The sequence below is a fragment of the Catharus ustulatus genome, chromosome 10 (assembly GCF_009819885.2).
Source record: "Catharus ustulatus isolate bCatUst1 chromosome 10, bCatUst1.pri.v2, whole genome shotgun sequence".
Classification (NCBI taxonomy): Eukaryota; Metazoa; Chordata; class Aves; order Passeriformes; family Turdidae; genus Catharus; species Catharus ustulatus.
This window is the reverse complement of record NC_046230.1, coordinates 22,675,548-22,703,061: the sequence shown is the minus strand read 5'-3', so window position 1 is coordinate 22,703,061 and position 27,514 is coordinate 22,675,548. Positions and strand designations below refer to the sequence as shown.

Sequence of the window (27,514 nt, the reverse complement as noted above, 5' to 3'; positions counted from 1 at the left end):
GAAATGAAATTTTTTAATTCCAAAAAGCAAAGTGCCTTTTTTTTTTTTTCATCAGCAATTATGGGCAAGGGAAATGCATTCTGTGGGAAAATCTTCATGCTAATTTAAAAGCAAAATGTTGTCCAAATAAACAGCCTTTCACCTCTTGCTACACCATTAAGGAAATTTATGATTTGCTCAGTTTTCTTTAGCACTTTTACTGCATTTTTCTTTCCACAGAGTCACTGGCTGCTCTGCCACGAGCCCTGCCCTTCCTCCCCAGCCAGGGGATGTGCCCAGGCTGCTCTGCCATCCTTAAGACACTGAGAAATATTTGGTAGGAAACCTATAACTCATCTATGCCCGCCTCTGTTGGCTTGCATAGTCGGTGCTGGGAGCAGAGTTGTGCTGAGGTTGCTGGCCTTGCTTCAGGAAGATGTTTGGCAGCATCTAGCACGTCTGTCTGGGAAATTTGGGCAGTTTCTGCTCAGTGCTTGATGAAAGAGATGCCAGGGCTGCCCTAGGGATGCAGAACTGGCAGAGACAAGGACACAGCCAGGGCAGATGCTCCCACACTGCCACCCTGGGACAACGTGGCAAGAAACAGGAGATGCACTGGGAATTCCCTCCCCTTCTTCCCATCAGTGCCTCTTTTCTCATGTTATTTTTTGTGGTTGGTGGTAAACACAAAAACACCAATTAAAAAAAACCCAAAACCAAACCAGCAAAGCCTGCAGCCTGCTTGCCTTGTGTCAGGGACGGTTCCAAGGCCAAACTGCCCAATATTGGGGCAGAAGACAAACACAAAGTCTCCATTCCCTCTCTTGGCCGTTCCCAATCTGTTCTCTGACATAACCCAACACAAGACCCGAAGTGCCCAGCAGAAAGCATCTCCTCCTGCTGCTAACAGAGTCCCTCCAGGCTGGGAGGAAGGGGCTGAATGGGGGCTCAGGTACTGGAGCAGGATTGGGGCACTGCCTCACTTCCCTGAGGATCCCCTGGGCAAAACCCTCACACTCAACCTGCCCTCATGCCTGGCAAAAAGCTTGCTCAAAACCACCACAGGCACATGCAGCAGGCATTTGTTGTTTCAATATTTTCTTGGTTTTAGTTAGCCTTTTGAAAGCCTCAAAAATTTGGAGATGAGACTTCCCCCAAACCCCTCACCAGCACCAAGGCATTCCTTCCCCTCTTGCACACCTATATCTCAAATAGGTGGTCACATTCCTACATAAATTTTAAAATTGATATACAAGGTTTCTTATTAATCTTCCTCCTCTGAGCCAAAGCCTTCCCTTCCCCAGCGTCAAAACAGAAACAACTATGAGACCGTGCGGTGCATCCAGAGATTTTTGTGCCCCTGCACGCCTGTGTTTGTGCATTTTCCCTTCCTTTCTTAAGCCAGGGTTTGAGATTTGAGTTATTCTGCAAACAAGACCCAAGAGAGACACAATTAGACTCCCCTGGAGACTGACCCCTTATAGTGCCCACCTGTAGCCGGACCCAGATAGCATCCCAGTGCAATGAATTAGCACTCTAAGCTGATTAGAGCAGCTCTGCACAACTCTATTTTATTGACACAATGAAGAGAGGACAGAAAAGGGCCTGAAATGAGAAAATCATTTCCATGCTGACTGAATTAAAAGAACAAAAGAGCTCCTTGCAGTTGCAGCATTCAATTTGTCGGAAAAAAAGGAAGCCACTTAATGGATCACAATAGATCTGAGCAGACAGATGAAATTTAAAACTTGGGCATGAGTGCGATTACCAGCTAAACATATTCTCAATCATTTCCTCCATATGCATAATTTAGTTGGATTGTTTACTTCGAGGGGTTGGGTTTGTTTTTTTTTGCAAAAACACTATGTGAGATGTTATCTCCTAAGTGTCTTTGCATCCCATTTTTCCCAGTCCGGAAGGTTGTTGTGTTGGCTGGTAATACATTTTGTTGTAACATAAATTGCACTAAATTGTGGCTGCCTACGTTTCCCTTTCTCCCCTGCCTCTAGAAGTAAATTAATATTTTCAGTGTATGGAAACAAATAATGCAAGATCATCTTATTCCAAAGCAGACCTAAATTGATTATAAATCACATGCATTATTCTGCTCTGCTTCCAGGAGAACAAACGTACTGCAACTTCTATTCCAGCAAAATATATTAGTTTGTGCCACTATAAACAGCCTTCTCATTAAATTTAGGCTTAAGCTGACAGTAATAAGACAAGAATACAGACCATTAAGGAGTTTCTCTGAATGATATATATAATTACTTACAAAAGAGATATGCAATTTACTTTAGCATTTTCAAATCAAAATCTGCTCATCCATATAAGGAAAAATACCGTTAAAATAAAGCTGTGAAATAAATTGAAAACATCAGTATTTTAGACTCCCTGTCCTCTAATTATGTAAAAGCTTGAAAGTCTGTCCTAATTCAAAAGTGAAAATCAATTGCATCTGTAAAAATATTTGACTTTCTCAGATTATATTTATATTTTCTACATAATGGAGTATTAAAAGAAGAAAACAGCGAGCACAGTCCTGGAAATATATTGGCATATAAATAGCATCACCTCCCTGCATATTCCTTGAAAGTTAAATATTTTGGATTATTGAGTACAGAGCCCTTCCTTTTCTACACAAAATTTTAAAAGCTTATATCTTGTTACAATGTCTACAAATCAAATATCTCTTGCAGACCCAAAACTCAAAACAAAAGTCATTTTCTGAGCCTCACTATGTCTTCAGAGCATCTGAATTCAGATCATTTGCATTGATTTGCCCTGACATATATTTTTATTTTCTGGGCATGTTCTAATCAGTTCTCTCGATGTCCTTTTTACTATTCAGTTTGCAATTTTACCAGCTTGTTTGCATCTAATTTTGAGGTTAAAAAAAAATATCAAAAAAACAGTAAAAGAATTATAATTGCTTCTAACTCCCCTGTTTTGAAGCTGATACCCTGCTAAAGAGAAAACCAAGCTGAGCATGGGCAAGGTTTACTTCTGCTGGCTGCTATTACTGATTTGACTAAGCATTTCACAGGGGTAAATACCCAAATCATTCTGGGAATGACTGACACGCTCTGACATGTGGTTAACAGCCATACCCCTGCGCTTTGCCTTCACAAATCTCACTGATGCCAACGCAACCTTCCAAATATTTCAGATAATCATTTTCCCCCTACTCTTAAAAAACTTTTACAGCCACGTCTGAACCATTCAAAGGATCCCTGACTGGAAAGGTTACTGTAACCATTTCTTTTTTTCATCCTTTTTTTTTTAACCTCACAACCGATTGAGCTAAGAGGTTTTTATCTATATATATGTATATATAAAAATAATAACAATAATAAAATAAGGCCATGTACGAAGCTTTGGGATATTTTAGCAAACTCAACGTAGTGTAACTTTGCTGACAGCTTGTCACATTTCACTGACTGTCTGTCTGGGATCCTGCGATAACATCTGCATTCACTCAGGGCAAGAGCTTACCCTAAGACAAAAAAGTGGGTCCTGCCACATAATGCTCCATCATTCTGTCAGTTCTGACATGGCATCTGAATTTTTTTGAATCACTAAACACTTTTGGGACTCTGGTCCTTATTATCTTTCCTTAGTTTCTATACTCGCTCGGCAATGCTGAAAAATGTAAAATGTGCAAACAAGGTAGTGGACGGCTCAGGCTTTTTGTCGTCTAATCCTCAGCCCCTCATTCATGCTCACTGTTAATCTCTTAAGACATTATAAAACTGTTAGACAAAGAAATGTGAATACCTCTGCTTCTCAGCAGAATGGGAGGAAACCAAGGAAAATCTGGATCATGCTAAGCTTTTCTTTTCACCACAAAAATGGTAACTTAAACCTGTTGCATCAAATTATTTATAATTCCCAACACTGAGGCTGGGGTTTTTTTTTTTCCTTCTTCAGCATTACAGAGCGAGCCTGGCAATATCACAGGAGGAGGAACAGTACTACTGAGCCTTTCCAAACACATCAAATGTCTAAGTTACGCATAAAAAACTCTACAAAACCCAACAGAATATGGGCAAATTGGGTTTTAATCCCTCTGCTGTTTTTTGTTCAGCATGGCACAGGGCTCACGGTGCTGCTGGAGAGCACTTGGGGGGTTCTGTGCTGCAGAAGGAGCTCCTTGGGGTGGGGTTTGGGGTTTGGGGCTGGGGATGCTGCATGGGACAGGCTGGCTGGAGCTTTCCTGGCTGGACGGGACCAGGGCCCCAGCTCACATTAATCCAGCTCTGTTTGGAGCCGTCTGCTATTTCAGGTCATCATTTCACTCCTCCTGACTCCACTGCTGAGGGGGAATTAGCATGGGGACAAAAGCTGCTCAAGCACCTATTCTAAACCCATTCAAACTCAAAACCCACTAAAAATCACACCCAAAATGATACTGTTGCAATCAGCTAAATTTTATTCAGGAATGCTGGGGCTGAAAACCAGAATTTTCTACTTCTGCATTGTTGTCATGGGTGGTGGGATCAGATAGTCCAGTCTTAAAAATGCTCCAGAAGCACAAAAGTATTTGAATGCAAATGCCAAACAAGTCACTCTCCCTGATCTAAATACCTACCACGAGGGTTTCTTTACACACAGAAACTTCTGTTAAAGTCATAATCTTCAAATAATTATTTAAACTATTGTGAAATCTGCCTAAAACATGTTTTATTCATCTCTGTTTGCATTAGTGTGAGGGAAAAAGGCTTTAATGAGGGAAGTTGAGATGTTGCCTTTTTTGCAACAATGCCAGCCATCAAATTGGTGAGATGACTTGAGAAAATCAGCTTTTGAAAGGGAATAATGAGGGTCCGCACTGGTAGGGGCTGAGCTGCTTTGCCAAGGGTGGAATTGGTGATATTTCAAGCAGAGGGAAGAGTTTGTGGGAAGGAATGAGCAAACTGTGTCCACAACAGGGGGAAAGCCCCAAGCTTGAATGAATTGAGGGACACCAAAATCTTGACATGAGGAGAGCTGAAAAAAAAGGAAAAGATGCAGTAGAAAACTAAAATATATGCAGCCACTCAAAGGCAATCAGAGCCTGGTCAGCAAACCATGTGCACAGCCAGTGCTGGAGGCAATTAGGGCACTGACCTGCTGAAAATAAAGTGAGGAAGATGAGGGCCAGATATAAAGGGCAGAGATAGATCGGACTTACAAAAGATTGGAAGAAGCTGAGAAGAAGGAAGTTTTTTACAAGGATTCCTGCTGATTCCAAGGTTTTTGGACAATGTGGAGAACAGCAGCACCAGTCATAAGAGGAGGAGAACAGGGATGAAGGGTGTTAAGAGAAGTGCACAGCCCTGGGCCAGCAGGTAGATGAAAATGCAATTTGAGACCACAGATCTTCAAGCAAATAATAAAAAAGTCCTCTTCCCACAGTCTTAACTGGGGGGAAATGGTAAAGCACTGTTCTCTGTACAAGAGGATGTGTTTTTCAAAGGCAAGGCACTGAGCACATTGCTGCTCACCCCAGCCATCCACAGCACCTTGCTCTGCAGGCACAGAGGTTTGGTGGGGTCATTTCTGGGTTTAGCATTAAAGGCAGAAAAATTGTTTTCTCTCCTCCTTGTTATCTGCTCATTTGTCTGCCTACACATGTACATATTCCAAACAGGTAGATGCCAAATTAAGGCTGGAAAGAAAAAATCACTTTTTCTATACTTACATGCAAATGTTGCCTTATTTGAAGGTTATTACTAGATCAATACTTACAATTTACCTTTGTAGAATAATTTCTGTAAATACAGTAATGCTGAAGCTTTCCCATCCCCAAACTTCCATTCTTGCCTCCAGGAGAGCTTTACCTTTTTTTGCACAAAATCAACAATACTCCCACAGTTTTGAAATACCACCACCACATACCTCTTAGAAAACATTAATATCCAGGTGTTTGTTTTTTTTGTTTTGTTTTTTTTTTTAGTAAAACACCTGCATAGCAAATAGGTACATTTTTAGAAAGCCCATTTGGCCACATGAGGCCATTTCAAGAAGATAGGAGGGCACTGATTTTCCTTTTGGAAACCCTGAGCTGCTCCACACCAGGTCTCCAGCACAGCACAGCTCACTCTGTGCTTGTTGCCAATTCACTTCATCAAGTTAAGACTAAGAACAACACTTTGGGAAACCCACTATACACCAGAGCCCCCTTACACCACAGCCTTCACCTGATGAAATGTTATGCTTTTTGTGGGCTCTTTTACATCTTTCCACACTAAACGTGAGGTCTGTGCTTTGAAAGGAAGGGCCACTTAACATTTGCATTTCTTTCCCAAATTAATGAGTATTGTAAGCGCCAAAGTTAGCATGATCACATAAAGTCAGGCAGGATTATGACAAGCTCTGTCCTCACTCTTGTGCGTGCCACCTACCATTGAGCCAGGAAACACAAGGGCTGTCACGACAATAAAGCTCCATATTAATACCCTCCGGGGTAGAAATAGTCTATTAGCCAATTACTACTTTTATTTCCAAATACTTTTTTATGTATCTGATGAACATATCCTAATCTGCAGGCTCTAGCAAACAAAATATGGGCTTTTTATGTTGTTCTTCAAGTTTTATGATGCCTTTATTAAACCAAATTCCCAGATTGCAACGCTATTGTTAAACATCAAACCTCAGTGCTGTGTCCTCTGCAGTGCATGTGCTCATCAGGGTTAATAAGCTTCTTGCCATAGCCCAACTCCTGTGCTCATTTGCTTCTGTTTAATGATGACCATCTCCTCCTGCCCACATGTATGCTCCTCTCTCCACTGCTTGTTGAGCCATCAAGACACACCTTTGTTTCATTTAGTATGCAATTTTCACCTCTGACCCAAGAAACTAGTCTTAGGCTTCCTGAACTTTATTGCCTGTTAATAGACTGCTGGCTCTCTTTTCAGCAGTCATAGAAATGGTGGAGAGACATTTAATTGAAAAGAGGGACAAAGCTAGAGCCTGAAAGGCAAAGTCAGTAGGGTTTAAACAAAAAAAAATCCAGCAATAATATGTTTGAGGAGGTTTGGATATTCTTTACAAGTTCGTGGCTCTTTACACAAATAAGAAAGACATCATTGATTTAATTATCTTCCCGGGGAACAATGGTGTAATACCCTGAATGGTGCTAAATGATTGATCTGGTAATTCATCTTCTGCTAACAGCTATCTATGCATTTTGTTTCTCTCCAGTCCTCAGCCCGATGACATTAGCAGCAATGTCACGGAGCAGTGCTGGGCTTTCATAAAACACCCACAGATGCTCTTTCCTGCCCGTGTTTAGGGACACATGGTTATAATTTTGTCTGTATTTCTTTGTCGTAGATTACTTTTAACTACATCTGTTCAATTAAAACAGAAAAAAAGAAAGACACAGCTAGAGCCCATCAGCTTTATATCAGAAGAAGCCTTTTAATGAAATAGGGAGATTTAATTTTGTAAGTGTTCTGATGGGTGCGAGATGCCTTTATGTTTTTTCAGAAGTTCTGTTTGGTGAATAGTTAGGAAAGGACATTATTACAGCATAAGGATGTTATTGTACACAGAAAGGCATTATTAAAAGTGATTTATTGGTCCATGTTAGGAAACTTATAGGAAAAGTCTGATAATATATTAAACTTGTTTATTATGGACTTCATATAATTTTTGAATAATGCAGCTTTTTCTTTTGACAAGAGCAATAAACTCTGCTGATATAGACATACGTTGATTATCCCAAGTCAACTGTGTTGCTTAAAGAAACATGCCCAAACAATCAGCTCCTGACAGCTGCATCTCTTGTTATTTACAATAGCCATCACAGTAATAACTCACCATTTCTATATTAATAAGGCAGTGAAATTTATTATGATGGTATTGAAAAGTTATTAAGTACTGCATCCCAAGTGACAAAGTACCACAGCACTGTCACTATCCAAAAGCAGTTGCCCATCCATCACAAAGCTTTCCAGATGGTCCTGCATCTTTATCGCTCCCAGGTTGGTGACATCACCTGTTCACCCACTCAAAATTGATGATGAAAGCAAACAGATCTATCTTACTTACATTTACCAAATCAATTTAATTTTACAGGCCGTGGCTTAGTGACATATTGACTGTTTTCCTTAATGGCATCTACTGTACTTAATGCAAAGAACTCATCTTTGAATCCTGGCTTGCATAATGTGGCATTTCATAATAAATTTTTTATAACATATTTATTTAATAGGAAGAATTATGATTGTTTGTCAGTTCTATTAGATGCAATTATTATTCTCTTCAGTTTAATATTTTTTATTTTTCTTTCTGGTGTTGTCTTTCTTAATGGCTGAATTCAATTTACCAGTTTTGTCTTTTAAAGGGACGTCTGGCATATCTCATTTATTTTCTTTGTAATTTGATCATCTCAAATCTACTCTAATTGTAGCTTTTGTCTCAATTTAATGCTCTTACCTGCTTGGACAGAATGTTACCAAACTCAAAATCTACTTTGGTGGTGTTTAAATAAATAAAAATCTCTTTGTTCTTGAGGAGAAATACAAATTCCTGAGACATCCTCTCAGTTCTGCTCTGAAGAAGATAACAAAACTTCCTTCTCCCCTTCCTACTTCTAAGTCCACTTGACCTTTATGGTTTCACTCTGCTTCCCTCAGGAGTTAATGCTCCTCCTGATTAAATTAAAACCTCAGTGGCTTTGTGGGCAGTACACACAGAGACCTACAGAGAGGTTTCTGTGGCTTTAGACCGTGCCGTGAAATGTGGGATTTCCCACCCAAGGTCAAGAACAGGTGGAGCATCCACCGTGGGTGGAGAAACAGTCAGTTCTACACAGCCCACTCCAGCCTCCTTGGGACAAAAGCTTTTGTGAGATTTTACAGCTGTGCCACACCAACAGCTGCTCAGCTCCTGCACTGGCTAAAAGTCTCTTCCTGATGCTGCTACCACCTTGACCTTGGGTTGGCTCAGAGCCTCACCAGCCCCCTGAGCACAGTGCCAGAGCTGTGAGTGGCACCTCCCTTCCAGCAACCACTGCACCCTCCCAGCTCCCTTGGGTGATATCAGTCTGAAGGTTTTCTGAGAGCAGCTCCCCTGGCCAGCCAAGGAGAGAGCTTTGCAGATCTGGTGCTCCCATCCTTTTCCTGATCAAGGGAAGGTTCTGGTCCTTGTCCAAAAGAACAGAGTGCCACATCCCACCAAGCTCATGCAATATGCTTAATCATATTAATCAAAGAATTAGAGGAATGGAAGGGTGGAAGTAAGGAATAGTAAAGAAAGACAACATGGATTAATGCTGAATGATCCCCCTCTTCCTCACTATCTTCCACCTACACAGAAAAACCCAAAGAACCAACAGCTCCCCTTTGCTGTCAATACATTTAATTCAAATTGAATGACAAGTCCACCTGCTCATATCTCGCTATTCAAGGACCTAATATTTGCTCATTTGCAATTATAAACTGTGTGTTCTCCAGGCAGGAGAAAGCTGTGATAAGCCCAGGGAGGTGGTTGGAGTATGGTGCTGACATCCACTCTGAGGGCAGCAGATCTGCCTGCCTTGCTGCAGGGACTCCTATTGCTGCACTCAGGCACAGCCTCACCACAAGCCCCAGACGCAAACAACAGAAGAATTCAGACTGGTAACACTGGCAGCAGTGTCCTTTTTGTGCCCAGCTCAGTCTCAAGCACTCTCAGCCCAGGCAGGACACACGGCGTGAGCTCCATCCCATGCGCACCGAACACCGCGTCCCTCTCCGAGAGCTGAACACGGCAGCTGAGCACGTGCTTAACTCAAACACCTGGGTAATCCTGTTGATGATAAGCTCGTGCCTAAGTGCTTTATTGGACCTCAGCCAGAGTGCTCTATGCCTTGCAAAGCTGAGCTCCAAATGGGATAAAACATCACCTATGAGCTGAAGACAAGGTAAGGATGTCACCCCCAGCTGCCAGAGTGGATGATCTGTTGATCTGGGGGAGAACACGCTCCCTGCAAGGCTACGTTGGTCTTGTGTTGATCAAAAAGCAGCCCCACTTCCCACTATAAAACATATCATTCCTTTTTAATTCCAAATAACAGAATAGCCCACATCCTTGTTTCTGCTTTTGCTTCAATAATAATTTTGCAAAAAATCCCTGGGGTCTCTATACTACTGCAATCCATATAAAAGGAGAAAACCTAGGCAAGGAATCTGCATTATACTTCCCTGCTTTCCAACCACCTGGCTGAGTGTGGTGCTGTTTTGCATGCTAATGCTGTTGAAAACAATTCAAGAAAAAGCCAGGATTTGGTCTGCAAAAGTCACAGACCAGTGGCAGTGAGAAAGTGTCAAACAACAGCAGAAAATCAAGGGGTTTTTTTATTCAACACTCCATATCCCAAAGAAAAATATTCACAAGTCATGAAGTCTTTGTTCCTTCTGTTTTTCTTTTTGAAAAAAAAATTATCTACTGTTCTCTCCCAGAGGGATTTTCCTGACTACAAGGGAGTTATTTCCCTCAGCACTGTCACTGTTTATTAAGAATAGCTTAACTCAGGTTTTAAGATGTGTGAATTCTACATTAAGTTATTTCGAAGACAAGACTTTTTGTTCTGTTGTTATTAAAAACAAAACAAACAAAAAAAATGCTGCTTTCAATATTCTGGCATAGATTTTTCTGAAGGAGGACCCAAAAACAGGGCTAACATCTGTACATAGGAGTTGATAACTCCCACTGATTGCAATAGAAGTTCTTGGATGCTAAGAGAACCAAACTGTTGGTTTAGGTGCTACAACCCACATTTGGAAGCATAAATATTAGATTTCTTCTATAAAAGCCTGTATTTTTTTAATATGTTATTTAATTTTCATAGCAATATATGGTACACCTAAACCCCAGAATCTGAAATAAATTTAATTTTTTAAACTGCCAAAAGAGAGCAAAAGAGTTCAGAGTTAAAGTTTCAAACTGAAACTATTCCAGTCCCTACAAACTAGTGGGAAGCTTGTATTCCAGAACAATTTTTAGGAAGCTGTGCAGTTTTCTCCAAGGACTCACATGAAAAATGTTAGAGGAGACATAAATAAATAGCCAAATGGCCTCCTAATTTCCATTTAGAAGTAATAGCATCAGCTCAAGCATACTCTACCAAATATGAGTTGTTTTTCAGCCTCACTGGCATGACAGGAAAATATACTCTGCTCTATAAACAGATTATATGCTGCTTTATAAAGCTCTAAAATATTTTTTTTACTTCTGTGACAGGTTTGATTTATTAGAGTTTATTGCTCCTGGTTTTGCCCTCCTAGTAAAGAAATAAAAGTTTAGGATCAAAAGAGCAGTGAAGAATTTGTTCTCATGAATGAGACTTTGAGTTTGCTGGAGCAGCAAGAGCCCTGAATTTGGATATTGGCTGTTCCCTGGCCGAAGGTGGGTGCGTGTGCTTTGGCGACCTGCTCAAAGCCTGGCTTTGAAATCCTCTCCCAGTTGTTTTTCATAGCAGGGCATGAACCACGATGAAATCACTAAATTTGTGTTCCCTTGCTTTTGTTTAAAAAAAATTACTGCCATCCCTTAAAAGCTTGTTTTCTTTGTTGATTAAGCAGCAGTCAATTTTCCCTTTTCAAACAAGCACCGAGCAACAGCCTCCCGACCCCCTCGGATGTTCGGGCTGCCGGCAAATACTAAAACCTCTGTGACAAACTGCAAAAAAGCTCGACCTTTCCCCTTGTCCAGTGACCCCCTGTTCGATTTGTACTTTAGCTAACCAATACCTGATTAGATAATGCTCAGCTCCAGCCCCACAAAATGAGATAAAATTCAAATTTATGGCTTTTCATTTAAACTGATCTACAGCACTCTAATCACGACCCAAGCACAACTATATCACAACAAATTCTTTTTGTCCCAGAGTGTGTTTTATGGCTGAACTGTATAAATGGACACAATAGACATTGTTTTCTTGGACTTGCTCTGACAGAACTCTGTGTTGATCCCATAGGGAGTCCTGCTATAGGGAAATGTAGGAACAGGCTCCATGAAATTCCTTAGCCTCCTGCAGAAAATTTTTCTTTATCATCAACTGCCTGGTAGAATTTAACAGCAGCAGTTCCCCTAGCTTCCACTTCTCTCCCAGGCTTATTCCAGTATCAACTCAGATGGATATCAGTCACAAAAACTGGAAGTCAGAAGTATCCCACAGCTGGAAATACCCAAAACTATGAAAAGCTTTTGAAGGGGAAAAAAATATCTTTTCCAAAAAAGTAGTTACAGTCCAAATTTATGTGTAACTGTAAACTCTTCTCTCCAAGGTGAATGGAGTCAAAATTTGGTTAAAATTTTCTAGTGTAAGATTTTAGACTACCTAGCAATACTAAACAATTGCAAATGTTTCATAACAAAATAAATACTATGAGCAGCATCAGAAAAAGACGGAGGAAGATGTCCATCTTTCCTTTTAAAACTGTTTTAATGCTTGTTTTCCTCAAAAAAAGCTTCATCATCTTTGAAAGCCAAACACCATTGTATGTTCAGACAGATAAAAATGAAAATATTTATTTTTTTAATAACCTAATCATCCTCTCTGCAGTCACAGGGGAATCTACTCAAGATGTAAGTACACAAATAGTAGCAATGGTGCAACCCCACTATGCATTTCTTGGAGCACTGCAGACAAGAAGTGAAGAAATTAGTATGCCTGGACACAGCAAACACTTTCTTTGGCCAATGGGACCAGGGACAGAACGAGCAGGTTGGGACATTCCTCCTTCTGAAGTCACCAGCTGGTTTCTACAGCATCATGAGCTATCCAAGGAATTACAGGTAATCAAACCTGAGAGTATTGTGTCACAATCTGCATCAACACAATTCACTCATCAGACAAGTGGGAAGATTCTAAAACTTCCCATGCTACAAAGTCACTTGAAACCCACACCCAGAGCCACACAGAAACTTTGGTTCTATCCTTCCTCCATTTAAGACTGAAATTAAATTTCACCTTGATTATCAGCAACAGCAGAATGAATTCTCATTTGTTAACTGATTTGTTGACATCTTGCTGGACATACACCTTGTTTCTCAAAAGTGCCAGAACAAAACAGCACCAGAAAAGCTTACATTTCCAAGACTGGACTTAAACCTCAGTAAATGATGTTTTCCTCACCATTCCACACTGCCTGAGCCCACACACCAGTACCAACTTCTTTCCCCCTTTAACATCCAAAGCACAAGGCCAAGGAAGTGGTGGATCCCTGAGGAGTGTGATGATGAGCATCTGGGGTGGAATGAGCATCACTGGAGGCCCCTCCAGCACTACCAGATTCCCCCAAATCCCTCCTTCACCCTCAACCATCACTATGTGCCATTTACTCACTGTGTAAACCCTGGTCACCAGAATTTCTTTGTCTCTCTTCAACTACAGTAAATGTATTTAACCCATTTGTTGGAAAAATATTCAGTTTCAAGTTCTTCTAAGCACCACTGAATACTTCTGGGTGAGTGACCAAATTGCAGAGGGACTTGACTGTTGATTTTGTGTGATTGTGCTCCAACACTTTTCAATAGCTTGCCCCAGCTGTCCCAAATAAATAACACTATTCAAATGGCACGAGTCCTGCAGCTTGAAAGAGATTCAGGCTGCCAGCTGGGCTTCCAGCACTATCAAGATATTCATTTCTTGTCTGAATATCACAGACCCCAAAATCTGAAATATTTCAAGCAGGAAAACCAGTCTCTAATATCATAGCATATTGCCAGCATCTAAGGGTGTGAAAAGCTAGATGTGTTTCCCCCAGTCTTAGTGGGATTATCCTGTCCTACACCACTTGAGTGTCCAGTCTAAAATACCCTTATTTTGGAATAAAGTTAAACCTGCAAGTACAGCCATGTATCAACAGTTTTGCTTTAATTTCTGTTATCAATATTTGAGCTTAATTGTGGTGTGGTTAAAGGTCAGATTTTATAGTTTCCTGGTGCCTTTTCAAAATAATAAAGATTTCTCACTAGCAATTATATTGCATCACAGTCTGTTAGCTCAATAGAGTGCTGCCAAGTCTATGATTTCTCCTGACACTATTCTGTCACATTGTCACAGGTCTCACAAGAGTTTAAACAGCTGGATGGAAAGTTCATAATGAACTCCCTGAGTGTTTATGGATAGTTAAGAGCAAATCAAGCTTCCATTTTCCACCCTATCTGCAAGGCTGTGCTCCACAACGAAACTCCATTTTTCCTGGGAAAATGAACTCCCATCTCTGCAGAGGTCAGGCGTGCCCCTGGAGAGCCATGCAAACCCTGCGTGGCTCCCCTTATCAGAAAGCAAAGGAAACGTACAGATGGCAAGCAGAGATTGTGCTCTGTTCCTACAGCACATTGTTAAAACATGAATAAAACCATGCAGGAACATTTGTTACATCATAACACAGCAGCAGCACCACTTGATGTTTGAAACCCTGACCTGACCATGGACCAGGAGCTCAGACAGATCCTCAGTGATACCACAGTGAGGAAATGCTGTCCCTGAAGGCAGGGAAAGATCCAACACCTGTGCTCACCAAAGGAGTCCATGAGCTCCTTCAATGAAAGGATTTCCCAAAGCATCTGCAGAAGTAACATGAACCACACCATTCCATGTGTGCTGGGTATGGCTCTAGCATCCAAACCTACTTCACCAAATGAATGGCAGAATTCCCATTAAGTTAAAAGGAAGCAGGATCAACATCCCCAGCTTTTGAAGCCCCCTAGTAGAACAAAGTTGGTGCTATAGACTTGCTAACAATAGCAAGTTTAGCCATACAACTCTAGATTTAAGGGCTATTTCAATCTTTGTTGACAGAAAGTGGCAATTCACAATCCTGAAAGCAGCACCTAGTTTCATTCCAAACTTTTAATGCAGTGATTTTGCAAATCCCTCACCCAGAGACATAATGTAGGACTATCCAAGACCCGATTAAAAATGGTACAGAAATGTTCCAACACTTTTTCCTCATTTTCCTCAAAAGAAGCATCACCTGACAATATCCACCAGATCAATTTCATGCATGAAGTGCAATATTAATTTCTGACTTTTTTCTTTTTCAACTTACACTCGTCTCCATCCACAAAACCCAAAAGGCCACAAAGCAGTTTGTGCACATAAATATGTTTTGGCTGCTGCGGGATAAGACTCAAATTCTGCAAATATTTCTGTGTTTATAGATAGACACACAAGAACTCAACAGACCAAAAGAATGTATAGCATCTTACCTCCCAGCCATAACTGGGATCTTTCAGGTGTGGCCGCTGCTCTCCTACAAAAGGGCCAAATTTTTCCCCTGCTTCAATCTTCCTTTTGGTCCATATCCCTAATCCTGCTCCAGGAATGCTGGATTCTCGGAGCTCAAACTCTGAAGGAATGGGAATGTCATCAGGAATGTATATTGGAGCCTTGTAAGGAGAGCTCTCCTTGGGTGTGAAAGCTTCGCTGGAGGTTGCTGGAGAAGACGGCTCTTGGATGCTGATGGATGTTGGACACTGGACATTTGCAGCCTCTCCATCAGCTTCTGGCACTTCTCCCAAGGGAAGTTCTGGAAAGCTCTCATACAAACATTCATCACCTGGAAAAGAAAGCCAGACAGGATTTGAAACACCCTGACAGCTTTTGCACATGAAACCCTTTCAGCTTGCACATGGAATGGAAGGGACAGTTTGGGAGACTTCACCAATCACTAATCCTGCAGCAGAGCCTCATTCTGGATGGAGCTGAGCCTTTTCCCTAGTGTAGGCCTGGGGGTAACACAGTATTTCTCAATATTCCTGACATCAAAAGTGATTTGCATCACTGAACACAGGCGAGGGAATTGCACACAGATGTAAAGGCAGGCACACCCCACGGTCCAGTCGGGTCTGGATGCAGCCCTGCACCCTGCACATGCTTTGAAATTACAATTGAAAGCCAGCATTACATGTTACAACTGAAATCTAAGAGAAGTGAAAAGCAGGAAAGCTTCACTGGTCCTGCAGAGAGACAGATTGAACCTAAAGTAGCCAAAATTAAGTTTGATGGCCTCCAATTAGTCTTCAGAGAAAGGATCCAGCCTACCACACAACTCTTGGCAAGAGCTTCAGCTGATGTAAATCAGTGTCTTACCATTGACCTCCAAGAAATGCAATGGTCTAAAATAAGTTCAGGATCCAAACAGCACCTTATAGAGAACATGAACCTTCTCCTCTTACATTTGCAAAAAAAGCTGGGGCAGATCCAAAACACATTTAAAAAAAACAGCTTCATCTCTGGGGCTTAGCCAGCAAACTAGAAAAGAAAAAAAAAAAGAAAAAAAAGAAAAGAAAAAATAAAAACTCACTATTTTTGACAACCTAAAATGTAAGACTGATTATAAATTCCTTTTAGTCAGAAACTTTGAGTTACTTCAGCAGGGGCTTTCGCTGCACCAGTAATACAGCGTTCAACCCAACAACACATGTAAAAGGAGTAAAATGGCAAAACTAACCAAAACTTTATTTATTACTTATATCCACTTAACTTATTCATGTTCTTGGGGTTTTATACACACCAGACCTGATTCTGCTTAATTGAAATAGGAGGTGAGAATACTGTTCTCCAAGGACTGAAACAGAGATCAGGTATTTAAAACCTGAGCTTGAGGATATTTGCATAATATGGTTGGCCCAGAAACGAAAGTGTTACACTGGGCTTGGCTTTCAGAATGACCCTGTTTCAGTGAAGAAACAGGAAACTTAAAAGTGTTCCTTCAATTTCTTGCTCATTTAAGAAACTATCCATGGTAGATTAACACCGTATGCCTTTTCCACTGGAAACTGGTCATAGCCCATTGTCTCTCACATCTTTGTTACATATTATCTCACGGTTTTATATCTGTACTTTCATGCTTCTGGTACTGCCTAAGACAAACACTGGGACATAACAAATCATTGGAATAGATTGCTCCCATCACAGGACTGGCAAACTGGATTCTTCATCTGTGAGCAATTTATTCACAGCCATGAACTGTTTTTCTTTCTTTTATGTGGCACTGGCTATGACCTCATACATGTCACAGGAAAGTTCAGCTACCCGTCCCCTCGGCCTCCGGTTTGGCAGACTGTGCCTGCACTTTAACAATTGAACCCAATATTGATTAGTTCGTCACTTTCCTAATATCTGGCATTCTAAGAAGTAGAAAATCCTGACTGACTCTACTATTTAGCTGAGAAGGACACAGAGAGGGATTTTCCAATGCTTATGGCTCAGAAATCCTACCTATCATAGCTGGCTTTGTCAATGATGCTCAAGGCTCATGAAAGCACTGGTGCAGAGAGCTTGCTCTGTGCCTGCCACTTCTGAGCCCAAGCCATACCTTCCTGCCCCAGCACCACTTATCCTGCACTCCAAAGGACAGGAAAGAGGGTGTGGAAAGGATAGAGACACAGCTCTACCTGGAAGCCACCACTCTGCACTGACACAAGCCCTTCAGCAGCCACCTCTGTTACACCATGGCACTGCTGCTGCCCCCAAACACAGCCGTGCTCCAGCAAGGTGGGACAGGTGACAGAGGTCCATCCACACCTCCTGAGCATCCCCAAAACTTGAATGTGCTCCCTGGTTTTGCAGACCAGCAGCAATGCTGCATCCACTCAGGGCAGGCATGCTCCCATTCAGATGTCTTCCCCCAGTTGTTTAGATTGCAGTCTTGCCTAAAAGACTTCAGCTGTTTTTGAAACAGGGGTAAAAAAAAAATCCCTAACCCATGTATACACATGGGGTGCAGGAAGAGAAATCACACAAGGAAAGTGATCTGGATGATGATAAGCACATGGCTCACTGGACGGGGGGCGCCGGGGTAAAAACTTCAGGCATCTAAATCCCACTGATTTTCCATGACAGCTGGATGCCTGACACTCAAACTCCTTAAAAAGTCCATCTCACACAGTCACTGCTGTTGTCCCTGCCCTGCCAAGCAGTGTCTCACAAAACCAAGGCTCTCTGTGTCCCACAGTCAACTCTCCTTCACGAAATAACAGAGCATCTCAGCCAAATAATTCAAGTCACAGCAAGCAATGACCTGCTCTGTGCCTGTCCCAAAGGGCCACCTTCCTCAGCTCCACTTGCCAGCAGTGTCTGCCCACAAGCCAGCACAAGCTGAGCCTTAAACATTCGGCAAGCACAGCTTTACAGATGTTTCATCTTCCCCAGGGACAGTCCAGTTTAATTTCTCTCTCGCAGACTCAAAGGCCTCAGTTATACTTATCTCAGTCATTCTGGCTACGCTCATTTTTAGCCATATAGGGTCAAACCTGCAGCTGATAAATTGGCCCCTGAAAGCCTGGCAGGGAGACAAGTCCGTTTGCTGGGTCTATTGTGCCTCCTTTGATTTCCAGCAGCCACACCCGATGTCGTCGTTAAACACGGGTTTTCAGCTTGAAAGCTCTGAAAATACAATACTCCTCTATGCCCCAAAGCTCTAAGTGTGGGTAAAATGGATTACTGAAATAGTCCTTTGCCTGAAATAGCAATGTATTCTAGCAAAAAATATATTTTTAAGCCTCAAAATAGACACAGAGTTGAATTATGACTGACCAAGAGATGGGAAGACCATTAAGACATATTTGTGAAATTAATGATAGAAGCAGCTTTATTAAAATCAATGTACATGAACCAAGGTTCTGGTCTTAGTTTTCAAAGGGTGTATGACTATTTTACTTAAAATTGACACCTACACGGCTCAGTAGGACTTCCAGCAGAACCACAGGACATTGACTGATAGAAAACTTTTGTAAGATTAGAATTAGACACAGGGACTGTGCTGATAAGCATCGTTTTCACAGTGGACTGCAAATTGTTCACACAGATAGCACTCCAGTTTTGAAATTCAAGATGGCATCTTTAAATTCCAATAATGATCCCCACCATAAATGGGATGAAATAAAAAATGAGGCCCTGATAAGGGAACAGATGAGATTAGGTTATGTGGAAGTGTAGATATTAGTCTCCATGAAATTCTTCACCACTATTTTACAATAAAAACATGAGCAAGCTTCAAAGGAAACCCAGGAGTAAAGGTTAATTGCTACTAAAAGGCCAGGGTGGACACCTGTGTTTGCACTTTTGTCACAACCTTGCCCACCAGCAGGAAAGAGCCCACGTGGCTGGGGATGTGCCTGATGAGGACAGGAGAGGTGCCAAAGCTGCCTCTGGAGCTCTGGGGTCATTCCAAGACTGAGAGGCCTTCTGTGCATGGTTGGGAGGAGGAGAGGACTTCCTTCCATTAGGATGTTTCTTAGTTCAGCCCAGTTTTCCTCTCCAAGAGCAATTATGTAAGAGGCTCTGATGACAGAGGCAGGGGCTGAGCACAGCCCAGTGCTGCTGTCAGGCACTATGGGCCGGCTGCTTGGCAGGATGTGCCTGGCTGCAGCTGAAATGACACACCAAAGCACCTCAGAGTGAGCAGACATGCTGGTCTGGTACACCTGTCTGTGCTCCAGGGCAGCCTTAAGCTCAAATTTCTTACAAAGTCTTCCAGGGATGAGGTCTACACCCAGATCTCTACAGTAAAAGCCAGTCTCACAAATAGAAACATACCCATTGGGAATTCTGTTCTTCCTTTCCTCAGGTTGTTTGTGCCTAAGGAGATACATTCCCAAAGTGAATACTGACTGATAAACACTCTAGCACAGAAATGCAGTTCTCTGCACTTGGATTCATGCACGTGGCCACCAGTGATTTAATCATAAATTGGATTACTCCAGAGGAAAGAGGCAGGCTGAAAGCAGAGGCATCTAGAGAGCCTAATTCAGAATGCCATCACCTTCAGTGCAGGATAAAGCACGAGCTTAGATAAATGCCAGAGTGGCTCTTTGCAATGAGAAGAGCCACACAGTTTCATGCCTGCAGCTTGTCAAAGGTGAGATGACCCCAAGTCCCTAGGATTAGACACCTTGAGGACACAACTCTGTTTGATGGCAGAATTCCATCACATTTGAGCTCCATTAGCTCTATGGATCATGCCTTGTACCAGGCTTCAGCAAGGGTGCATTAATGAAGGCTTTTGGATGGTAGGATCAGGTGAATTAATCCCTTCTCCTGCAGGAGGTGAGGGTGGACCTGAACGTACCACAAACTCCTAAATCAGATCCTTGAAAGAGACCAGTGAGAATTTATATTTGTTTGACCTAATATCACCATTCAGTGCAGAGGAAATCAGCCAGGAGTATTTGCAGGGATATCTGAAAAGGAGACAGGCATTTCCTGTTGCATACAAATGGACACCTTTATCTGAATTTCTGTTTGAACAAGTATTAAAGAAAAAAAAAAAAACTGTTACAGGCAGAGACTGATTGATTACAAAATATATCCACATCAGTCTAGAACACAGGAGGTCAAGAAAAGCAGAAAATGATGAAAAGAAAGCCCATTAGCTTCAAAAGTTCTTAGCCAGTGGTGAACAGAGTGGGAGGCACCTGGCTGTCCACACGAGGTAGGCACAGCTCAGAGGGGGCCAGAGGAGATGTAAAGAAGGATCCTTAGCTTTAGAAACATTTAGAGATTGGGTTACTATCTCCAGCCACAGGAAGGGCTCCAGCCAAGGGCTACATTACTGTACTTGAACACTTTATCAGTTAAAGTACCTGGAAATTTGTTTGTGCCACTCCCTTTTCACAGAACTGTTCTGTGGAGCTGGACCTATTGATGGTTATTTATAATTATTTATAATTATTGGTATTGTTACACAGTCTGGTACCCCCAGGCAGGACCCCATTGTGAAAAGCATGGGGCAGACCTTATCTAGTGAGATTAGATCCTAACCAGACTAGAGCTAGTAATTCCCAGTTAGGTGGAAATCACAAAACATGGACGAGAAACACGGCATTACAAATGGCAGGTTCCATTGTACACCAAAGGAGATTACAAGCACGTTTAGAGATAAACACAGCACTTGAAGCTGTTCTGAATCATTACTTCAATTAGCAAGGAAAAATACTTTCACAACCATTAGCTTTCAAACACATGGGGATTTTGCATATTTGTATTGCTTGACCCTAACAAAAGCATGAGAAAACCAAAGCTGTCCAAAACTCACTCAGAAGGTCCAACCCCAAAAACCACGCTCATGCAATGAGAGCAAGGAGGACCAAAGCACCCGTGTGGTGGCCTCAAAGGCCAGATTCTGATTTCTCTTACACAACTGTTAAATCTAAAGTAATTACTTTAGACTTCCACCAAGGAATAAAAGAGATCAGCGTCTGTCCTGGAGTTAACCAAAATTACTCAAATTTCTTCGGATTGACACTAATGTAACAAAATGAGAGGGAAATGTGGTGCCCAGATTTCAGTCTTCCCTTCATGTTTGTGACACTGCTGATCACAGAGGGCATTCTCCCAGCAGAGCTCCCACACCTCAGCCTTGAGCCACGGCGAGCAAACCCTTCTGCGTGCCGGCAGAAGAGGGAGTTGTAGGAAAAGCTGCAAACAAAGGTAGGAGAAAAAGGCAGCTCGAGGTGGCCTGAGCACATAAATCACCAGCTTCTCACAGTGCTGCACTGTGGGCAGCAATATCTACATGAAATGCAATGGGAGCTGAGCCAGGGCCACCTCTGGAGCACCCCATGCCAAGGGCATCGAGTGGCTTCAGTCTGTGCCCCATGGCAAGGTGCACATCAGATAATTCACATTAAAAAACCCTTCTTGTGTGGGAAGCAGCGTTGGCCTCTCAAATCATAGTGTCTGCAGAAAACAGCCCTGAAACAAGAGGCTCATACTGGCAGCAGAAGGGAGCTCCTCACAAGCACCAAGCACTTGAGAGAAATCTGTCCACAGGCAAGTGGGAAGAGAAGCTGAACACGCTCTGGAGCATCAGCTCTTTAAGAGAGGATAATTTCAGCATTGCCAAGTGTTGGTACCAGACCAGCAAAGTTATAATATAGTAACTGTGTAGGGATCTGCCTGTGGTCTCTGGCAATTCTCACCATCAGCCCCTACAATAACTAGTAGCGTTTGGTGCTCTGTCTAGTGTCATTCATGTCTAATTGAGCAGCACAGTCCAAAGCATCTGATGGGGACCAGACGCTGGCTTTTAATTAGGGTCCAGCACTGAGAGACTGTGGGTCAAATTCTACTTTCATTTGCACAGGAGCTGCTCTCCTTGATGTGGGGGGGAAGTTGCACCTGCATAACTGAAAAGTAAAATTTGTCTGCTTGTGTTCCTGTGCACTTTTCCATATAAATTACTGTACTACATGCAGCAACAAAGGTTTATAAATGTTGGCTGGCATGCACTGAATTTATTTACAAGTTAAGTCTAATTTTATTTATAGTTCCAGCACAATCATCTCTGGTAGAAATATTTATGTTATCTGTACTTCTGGTCTGTTAGAGCCTACTGCAATCATAAACACGGCTGAAAAATTATTCGCAGTTAGCAGGGTTTAAACTACCCATTATATCACTAGCTAGTGCCAATAAACTTTGGTGCTGGTTGATAAAGTTTCCTCAATGGAATAAATATATATTTGACTTTCAAAACCTTTCCTGGGTTACACAGAGTGGGGGGTAAGACAAGAGGGAAATGCCAGCTGTAGGATTTGATATACTGAGAGCTGGATCTGCAGCTAGCAAGGAGTCTGGAGAGATCCACACAGGCTAGGAGGCAGCCTAAAGCATGCTGAAACTCCAACTAATAGCTTAAATTTGTATCTTGGTAAGATATTTCAACTGAGGGGAGCTGCAGCAGCTAACACATACTCACTAATGCCCTTTATGATTCTCTATATGAAGTAAACCCAAGGGGGTGGGGGGGAAATTCTGTCTTGAAATTTTTAGCCCTGAATACTGATCACTGCTAAGGGAGGAAAAATGGATTAGGGGAACCAGCTTTTGTTCATTGTTTGATTGCCATAATGGTAAACATGACATATATTCTCACACTGACATGGCACAAGAAGCCAACCAGCTCAGGACAAAACTAAGGACAAGAAGGTTAAACGTGAATTACTGAGAGCAGCCACTTATACACAGAAAATACCGACGAGGAACAACATTTAGCTAAATCTGTATCAGTTGGGGTAAGACAGAATAGGTAATGCACTTTAACAGTCCCTGCCACAGTGAAAAACTATTGCTGTAAAAGAACATTTTAAAATCAAAACAATTACTTAAACCTACAGTATTATAATCAACACAAATGAAACTTTATCTCGATGTAATAAATCAGTGTAACTGAACTTCTTTTTACTCATTAGTAGACCTTTACTGTTTTAAACTGAGATGTGTCACAAAGTAGCACTAGAAATCACATGCCTCTTTCCAACAGAAAGCAGTAATAAAAGATGACTATTCTACCAAATTATAATGAAGACAGATAACAGAGTGAATTATAAAACAAAGGTTATAGATAGAGACTGAGCCTTGTAGAGGTAATGACTTTTAATTGGATTGAGTTTATCATATTTTCAGAGGTACAGCACAACCAGAAGAAAGGATTAGAATTATTTCCACATTTCATTATTTGGCATAATGAGAAAACAGAGGGAGGTCCACATCCCTGATGTGTTTGGTAAGCCACAGGAGATGTTGAACATGTCAGTATCTGGTAGAGTACGGTCCTGAGACACAAATGCATTTGCTCCCTTATAATGCGGCAAAGTGTAATCACTTGAAAAGAAAAAAAAAAAAAAAAAAAAAAGGAAAGGGGAAAAAAAGCCAGGTCATGAAGTTTTGTTTCAAAAGCACATTATGAATAAAAAGGAATTTAACCCCTTCCTGCCTGCAGGCACTTAAGCACTAGCCTGCAAACACCTATCCATCTGCTTTGAGGAGCTGAGCGATTCTCACTCTAAGAACCAAGAGCTTGAGAAGAATGAACCAGTGATAGCTCAGTGACCCCATCCTCTCTCTCACACCTTCAGGGCAAAAACACCCTGAGGAAGACACTGGGGAAGGGACCTGCACTGCCTGAATCCCAGAGAGACTGCAGAAGGCAGCTCAGAATATCCTGAGTTGGAAGGGATCTGCAAGGATCATCAAGTCCAACTCCTGGCCTTGGACATTCCCAAAATGCTGGGGATAAAAGAGCAAGAGCTGAGAGATTGTCAGAGAAGGATGTACCTGCTCCTGAGCTGTGCCCAAGTGTTCCAGGGAGGGATGGATTTTTGGGGAACTGCTTTTGGAAAACTGAGCTGCTGTAGAGCAGAGTTTCGCACCAGCAGCCAGACAGCTTTTTAATTATGCAATTACAGTGAAAGAGTATTAATTATACTCGAGTGACACTGTGATACACTGTGGTTAAGTCCTTGAAGCACTAACAGAAGTACTCATAACAAATACACTAATCAGGAAAAGTATTGGATAATTAATCCTACAATACTGTCCACTTCAAAAACTCAAGGTCTGGCAGGACTGGCTTCCAGCATTTGTTTCCGAGGAGATACAAGGCCACAATTTTTCCTGCAAGCAGCTCCTCAGCAGAAGGTCACCCAGTAACATGCAGGATGTACTTAGCTGATTGGAAAATCATGAATCTCAAGAACAACTATACTTCGTGTCAGGTGTAATCTGCAGCATTCTGGGGCATCAGTATATGTTTATACCCACTATATTTTTTTTTTAAACCAAAAAAATCTTTGGGACAATTTTATTTTATCACATGTGTGTACACATTCCTGTATGACAGCGATGTTTTGGGGTGGGATTACTGTAAAACTTGAATTAAAAATTTTTCCCATTTGTCTCCATGAAACCCAGAGCCTTGCCAGGCACACTTTGACAAGTTCTTCTCATTGATATGTCACTCAAAAAACCCACACGTTTTCAGAGTGTATGAATTTGTTTCATTTTTTCCCAGGCAAAAAAAAAAAAAAGCATTCTGAACTGGATTTATCTACATTATCTTCACCACCAATTTGTTCCAGAATCTGCTCATTCCTCAAAGCAATTCCACAATTTTTCCTGACATAATTCTACCTGTGCCAGTCACATGTTCTAAATAAACACTAATTAACTTTTAATCTCAACAAAATATTCATGGTTGATAAAACATATTTGGATTTGCTGCCCCATTTCGGAAGGTTGGTCTGTCCCAACAAACAGGATTTATCTTCATGCCAGTGGGACTTTTGTCTGAGTTTACCAAAATGTTCATTTCAGTGATGATGCAGATAAGGTTTGCCCATGGAACTGACACCATTTACTGCAGGCATCCAAGCACAACTGGGAAAAAGCTGCTTTCTTCCCTCCAGCAAACCCCAAACTCCATGGTAGGATGACTTTAAACAAGGATGGAGGCAAAAGGAAACTACACCCACTAAGTAGAGCTAAATTCTCAGTTACCTTTCTAAGACAGTTTATTTTTCTAGGAAGTGTGGCATACATGAGTGCAAGGAGCTACAAGAATCTGTAGCAATTATTTTTCTTGGCCTTTGTATAAGAGGACAAGGGGAAACACCAGGGTTTTTGCGGCCAAGACATCTACACAGAGATAAAATGTGGGCCCAGCTCCTCCATCATCACAGGCTCCATGTGCTTCAGCTCAGCTCATCACTGCCTCTGTGCCAGTGGCCACAGCTCCCTCCCTGTGCCCTGCCTGCATCCTCTGGTGCAGAGAGGTGCTGCAAAACACAAGTTAGCTTTCCCCTAAAAATCCTTCATTTCCTCTCCACTCTTCCCCCCACATTTCTTTCCCTTCTCTTTCTTTCCTCAGAGATTTTTCCCCATGTTATTACCAAAAAATCATGAAAAAGGAAAACATTCAGAGAAGTTAAAGGAAAAAAAGTCCAAACTCCAAATATTAGAGCTCTGAGTTTTGCTGAGCAATCAGGAGACTTGTTTCACAAGGAAAAGTGTTTGCAGAAATCTGGCAAATCTAGGATGTTGTCACCTCTTTCCTATAAAATTGTTCCTCATGTAATTTGGAAACTCCTCCAAGGGTGTTTGTCTGGCTGTACTTTTACCTAGCATGTTTCTGAAGGGTGAGTTCTCTGTGGTTCAATGCTCAGGGGTTTTTAACACTATCTAAGAGCTTTCCACTCTTGCCTCTCTCCCATGCTGGTGGTCCACAGCCGGTGCTGGGAGGTGCCTGTTCTCTCTTTAACACATATTTTCAACCTCAGCCAAAAGCCCTTTGCTACTCGCTTCACTTGGACACAGAGCAACACCTCGCTCTGTTCACCCCTTTTCCCTCTCCTTTGGAGGAAAATGAGCAAAATGGATTGCATCCATCTGCATTGCTGAACTCACAGGGGAAACTTCTGGAGCTCTCAAGCACCAAGAGATTGCCCGTGTCTCATGTTTGGAGGGCTCCATGCAAGCCAAAGCTCCACAGACACAGAAACCACTGGAGTGTTTTTGGCCAGCAAAGCCCAGAGTTTTCCAAGCCCAGCTACTCAGAAAAAGATTGAGAAGATATTTCAGCACATGCAGGACTAACAGGAAAGAACTCCTGGGCTCTCACCCCCCTGAGTCCATCAAACCACAGAGTCTTTGCTTATACTGGGAGCGGGCAGCTCTGATGCTGCACACTCAGTTGCTTTTGCAAACATATCCAGTAACAAATTCCCCCATTCCCTCTTGGGTTTCCCATTTCTTCCACGGGATCATGTTATCTCATTTGCCTCAGATGAGCTCCGTGGTGAACAGCTCATCTCTCCCCAGTGCTTTGAAGATGCAAAGCAGGACAGTGTGGAAATGCCAGGAGTTCCCGTAGCACCAGTAGCCTGTTGGAAGGCAGGGGGAGTGACAGTCCTTATTCTGATCACAACCCCCCTCCAAAATCAACAGTGACACCAGTGTGAAACCAGAACGAGACCCCCGCTGTGAAACAGTTAACATCAGTTAGATCTATTTTGACTTTTAAAAAAAAGGAAAAAAAAAAAGAGTGGGACTACAGTTTATTTTACATGGCTTCCTGGTCAAAACCTCAAATGTTTTGTAGATATTTATTAATATATATTAACTGTAAAGAAAGTTAACTGCAAATGTAATTTATTCCCTTCTTTGTTCCATACACCTTGTATTGCTTTCTCTGAAGCTGTTGATCTTGGAGAATCAGAGAGGTCCTGGGGAGCTGCTAACAGAGAGCAATAAATCAGCACTCTGAAAGCTTCTGGTTCATCCCAATAACTTGGAAGAAAATTTGAAAAATAATCTCCTTTTTCTTTTTTTTCCCCCTCCTTTCCAAACTGGCAATCTTCACGAGCTCTATTGTTTTCATGTGCAGGCTGATATATGACAGCTTAAATAAATACATAGTTCTTAATGGAGTAAATTCAGCCTTGGTGTAATTGGATGCCATGCCATTAGAGACCTTGGCCCAGGCAGTGCTCTCCATCCCCAAGGATCTCACAGGACCTTTCAGACTCAAACTAACAGGAGGTTGTTATATACTTTAATTCTACCTATTATGTCACTGCAGACTAATCCTCTGCTATAAAGAGTACTTAACTTTATATCTATTTATGTTTACGGACATGGATTTAAGTACTGTTTATAATTACAAGGATGTATATATACAACATGTATATGTAATATAATATATATATAAACACAGAGACACATCCTAAATCATGGAAGTGGTGGAGTCCTTCAGCAAAAATGGCTTGAGAA

General features: G+C 41.8%; 1 protein-coding gene across 4 annotated transcripts in view; it reads right to left on the bottom strand.

Moving 5' to 3' along the window:
• The window catches only part of MECOM (MDS1 and EVI1 complex locus), a 329,403-nt gene that overhangs the window by 167,730 nt on the left and 134,159 nt on the right, over positions 1-27,514 (bottom strand). For all 4 annotated transcript variants that reach the window (XM_033069196.1, XM_033069199.1, XM_033069197.1 and 1 more), the window contains exon 2: positions 15,169-15,518. In XM_033069196.1, coding sequence (XP_032925087.1) covers positions 15,169-15,518 — 350 coding nt within the window. The remainder of the gene's footprint in view (positions 1-15,168; positions 15,519-27,514) is intronic.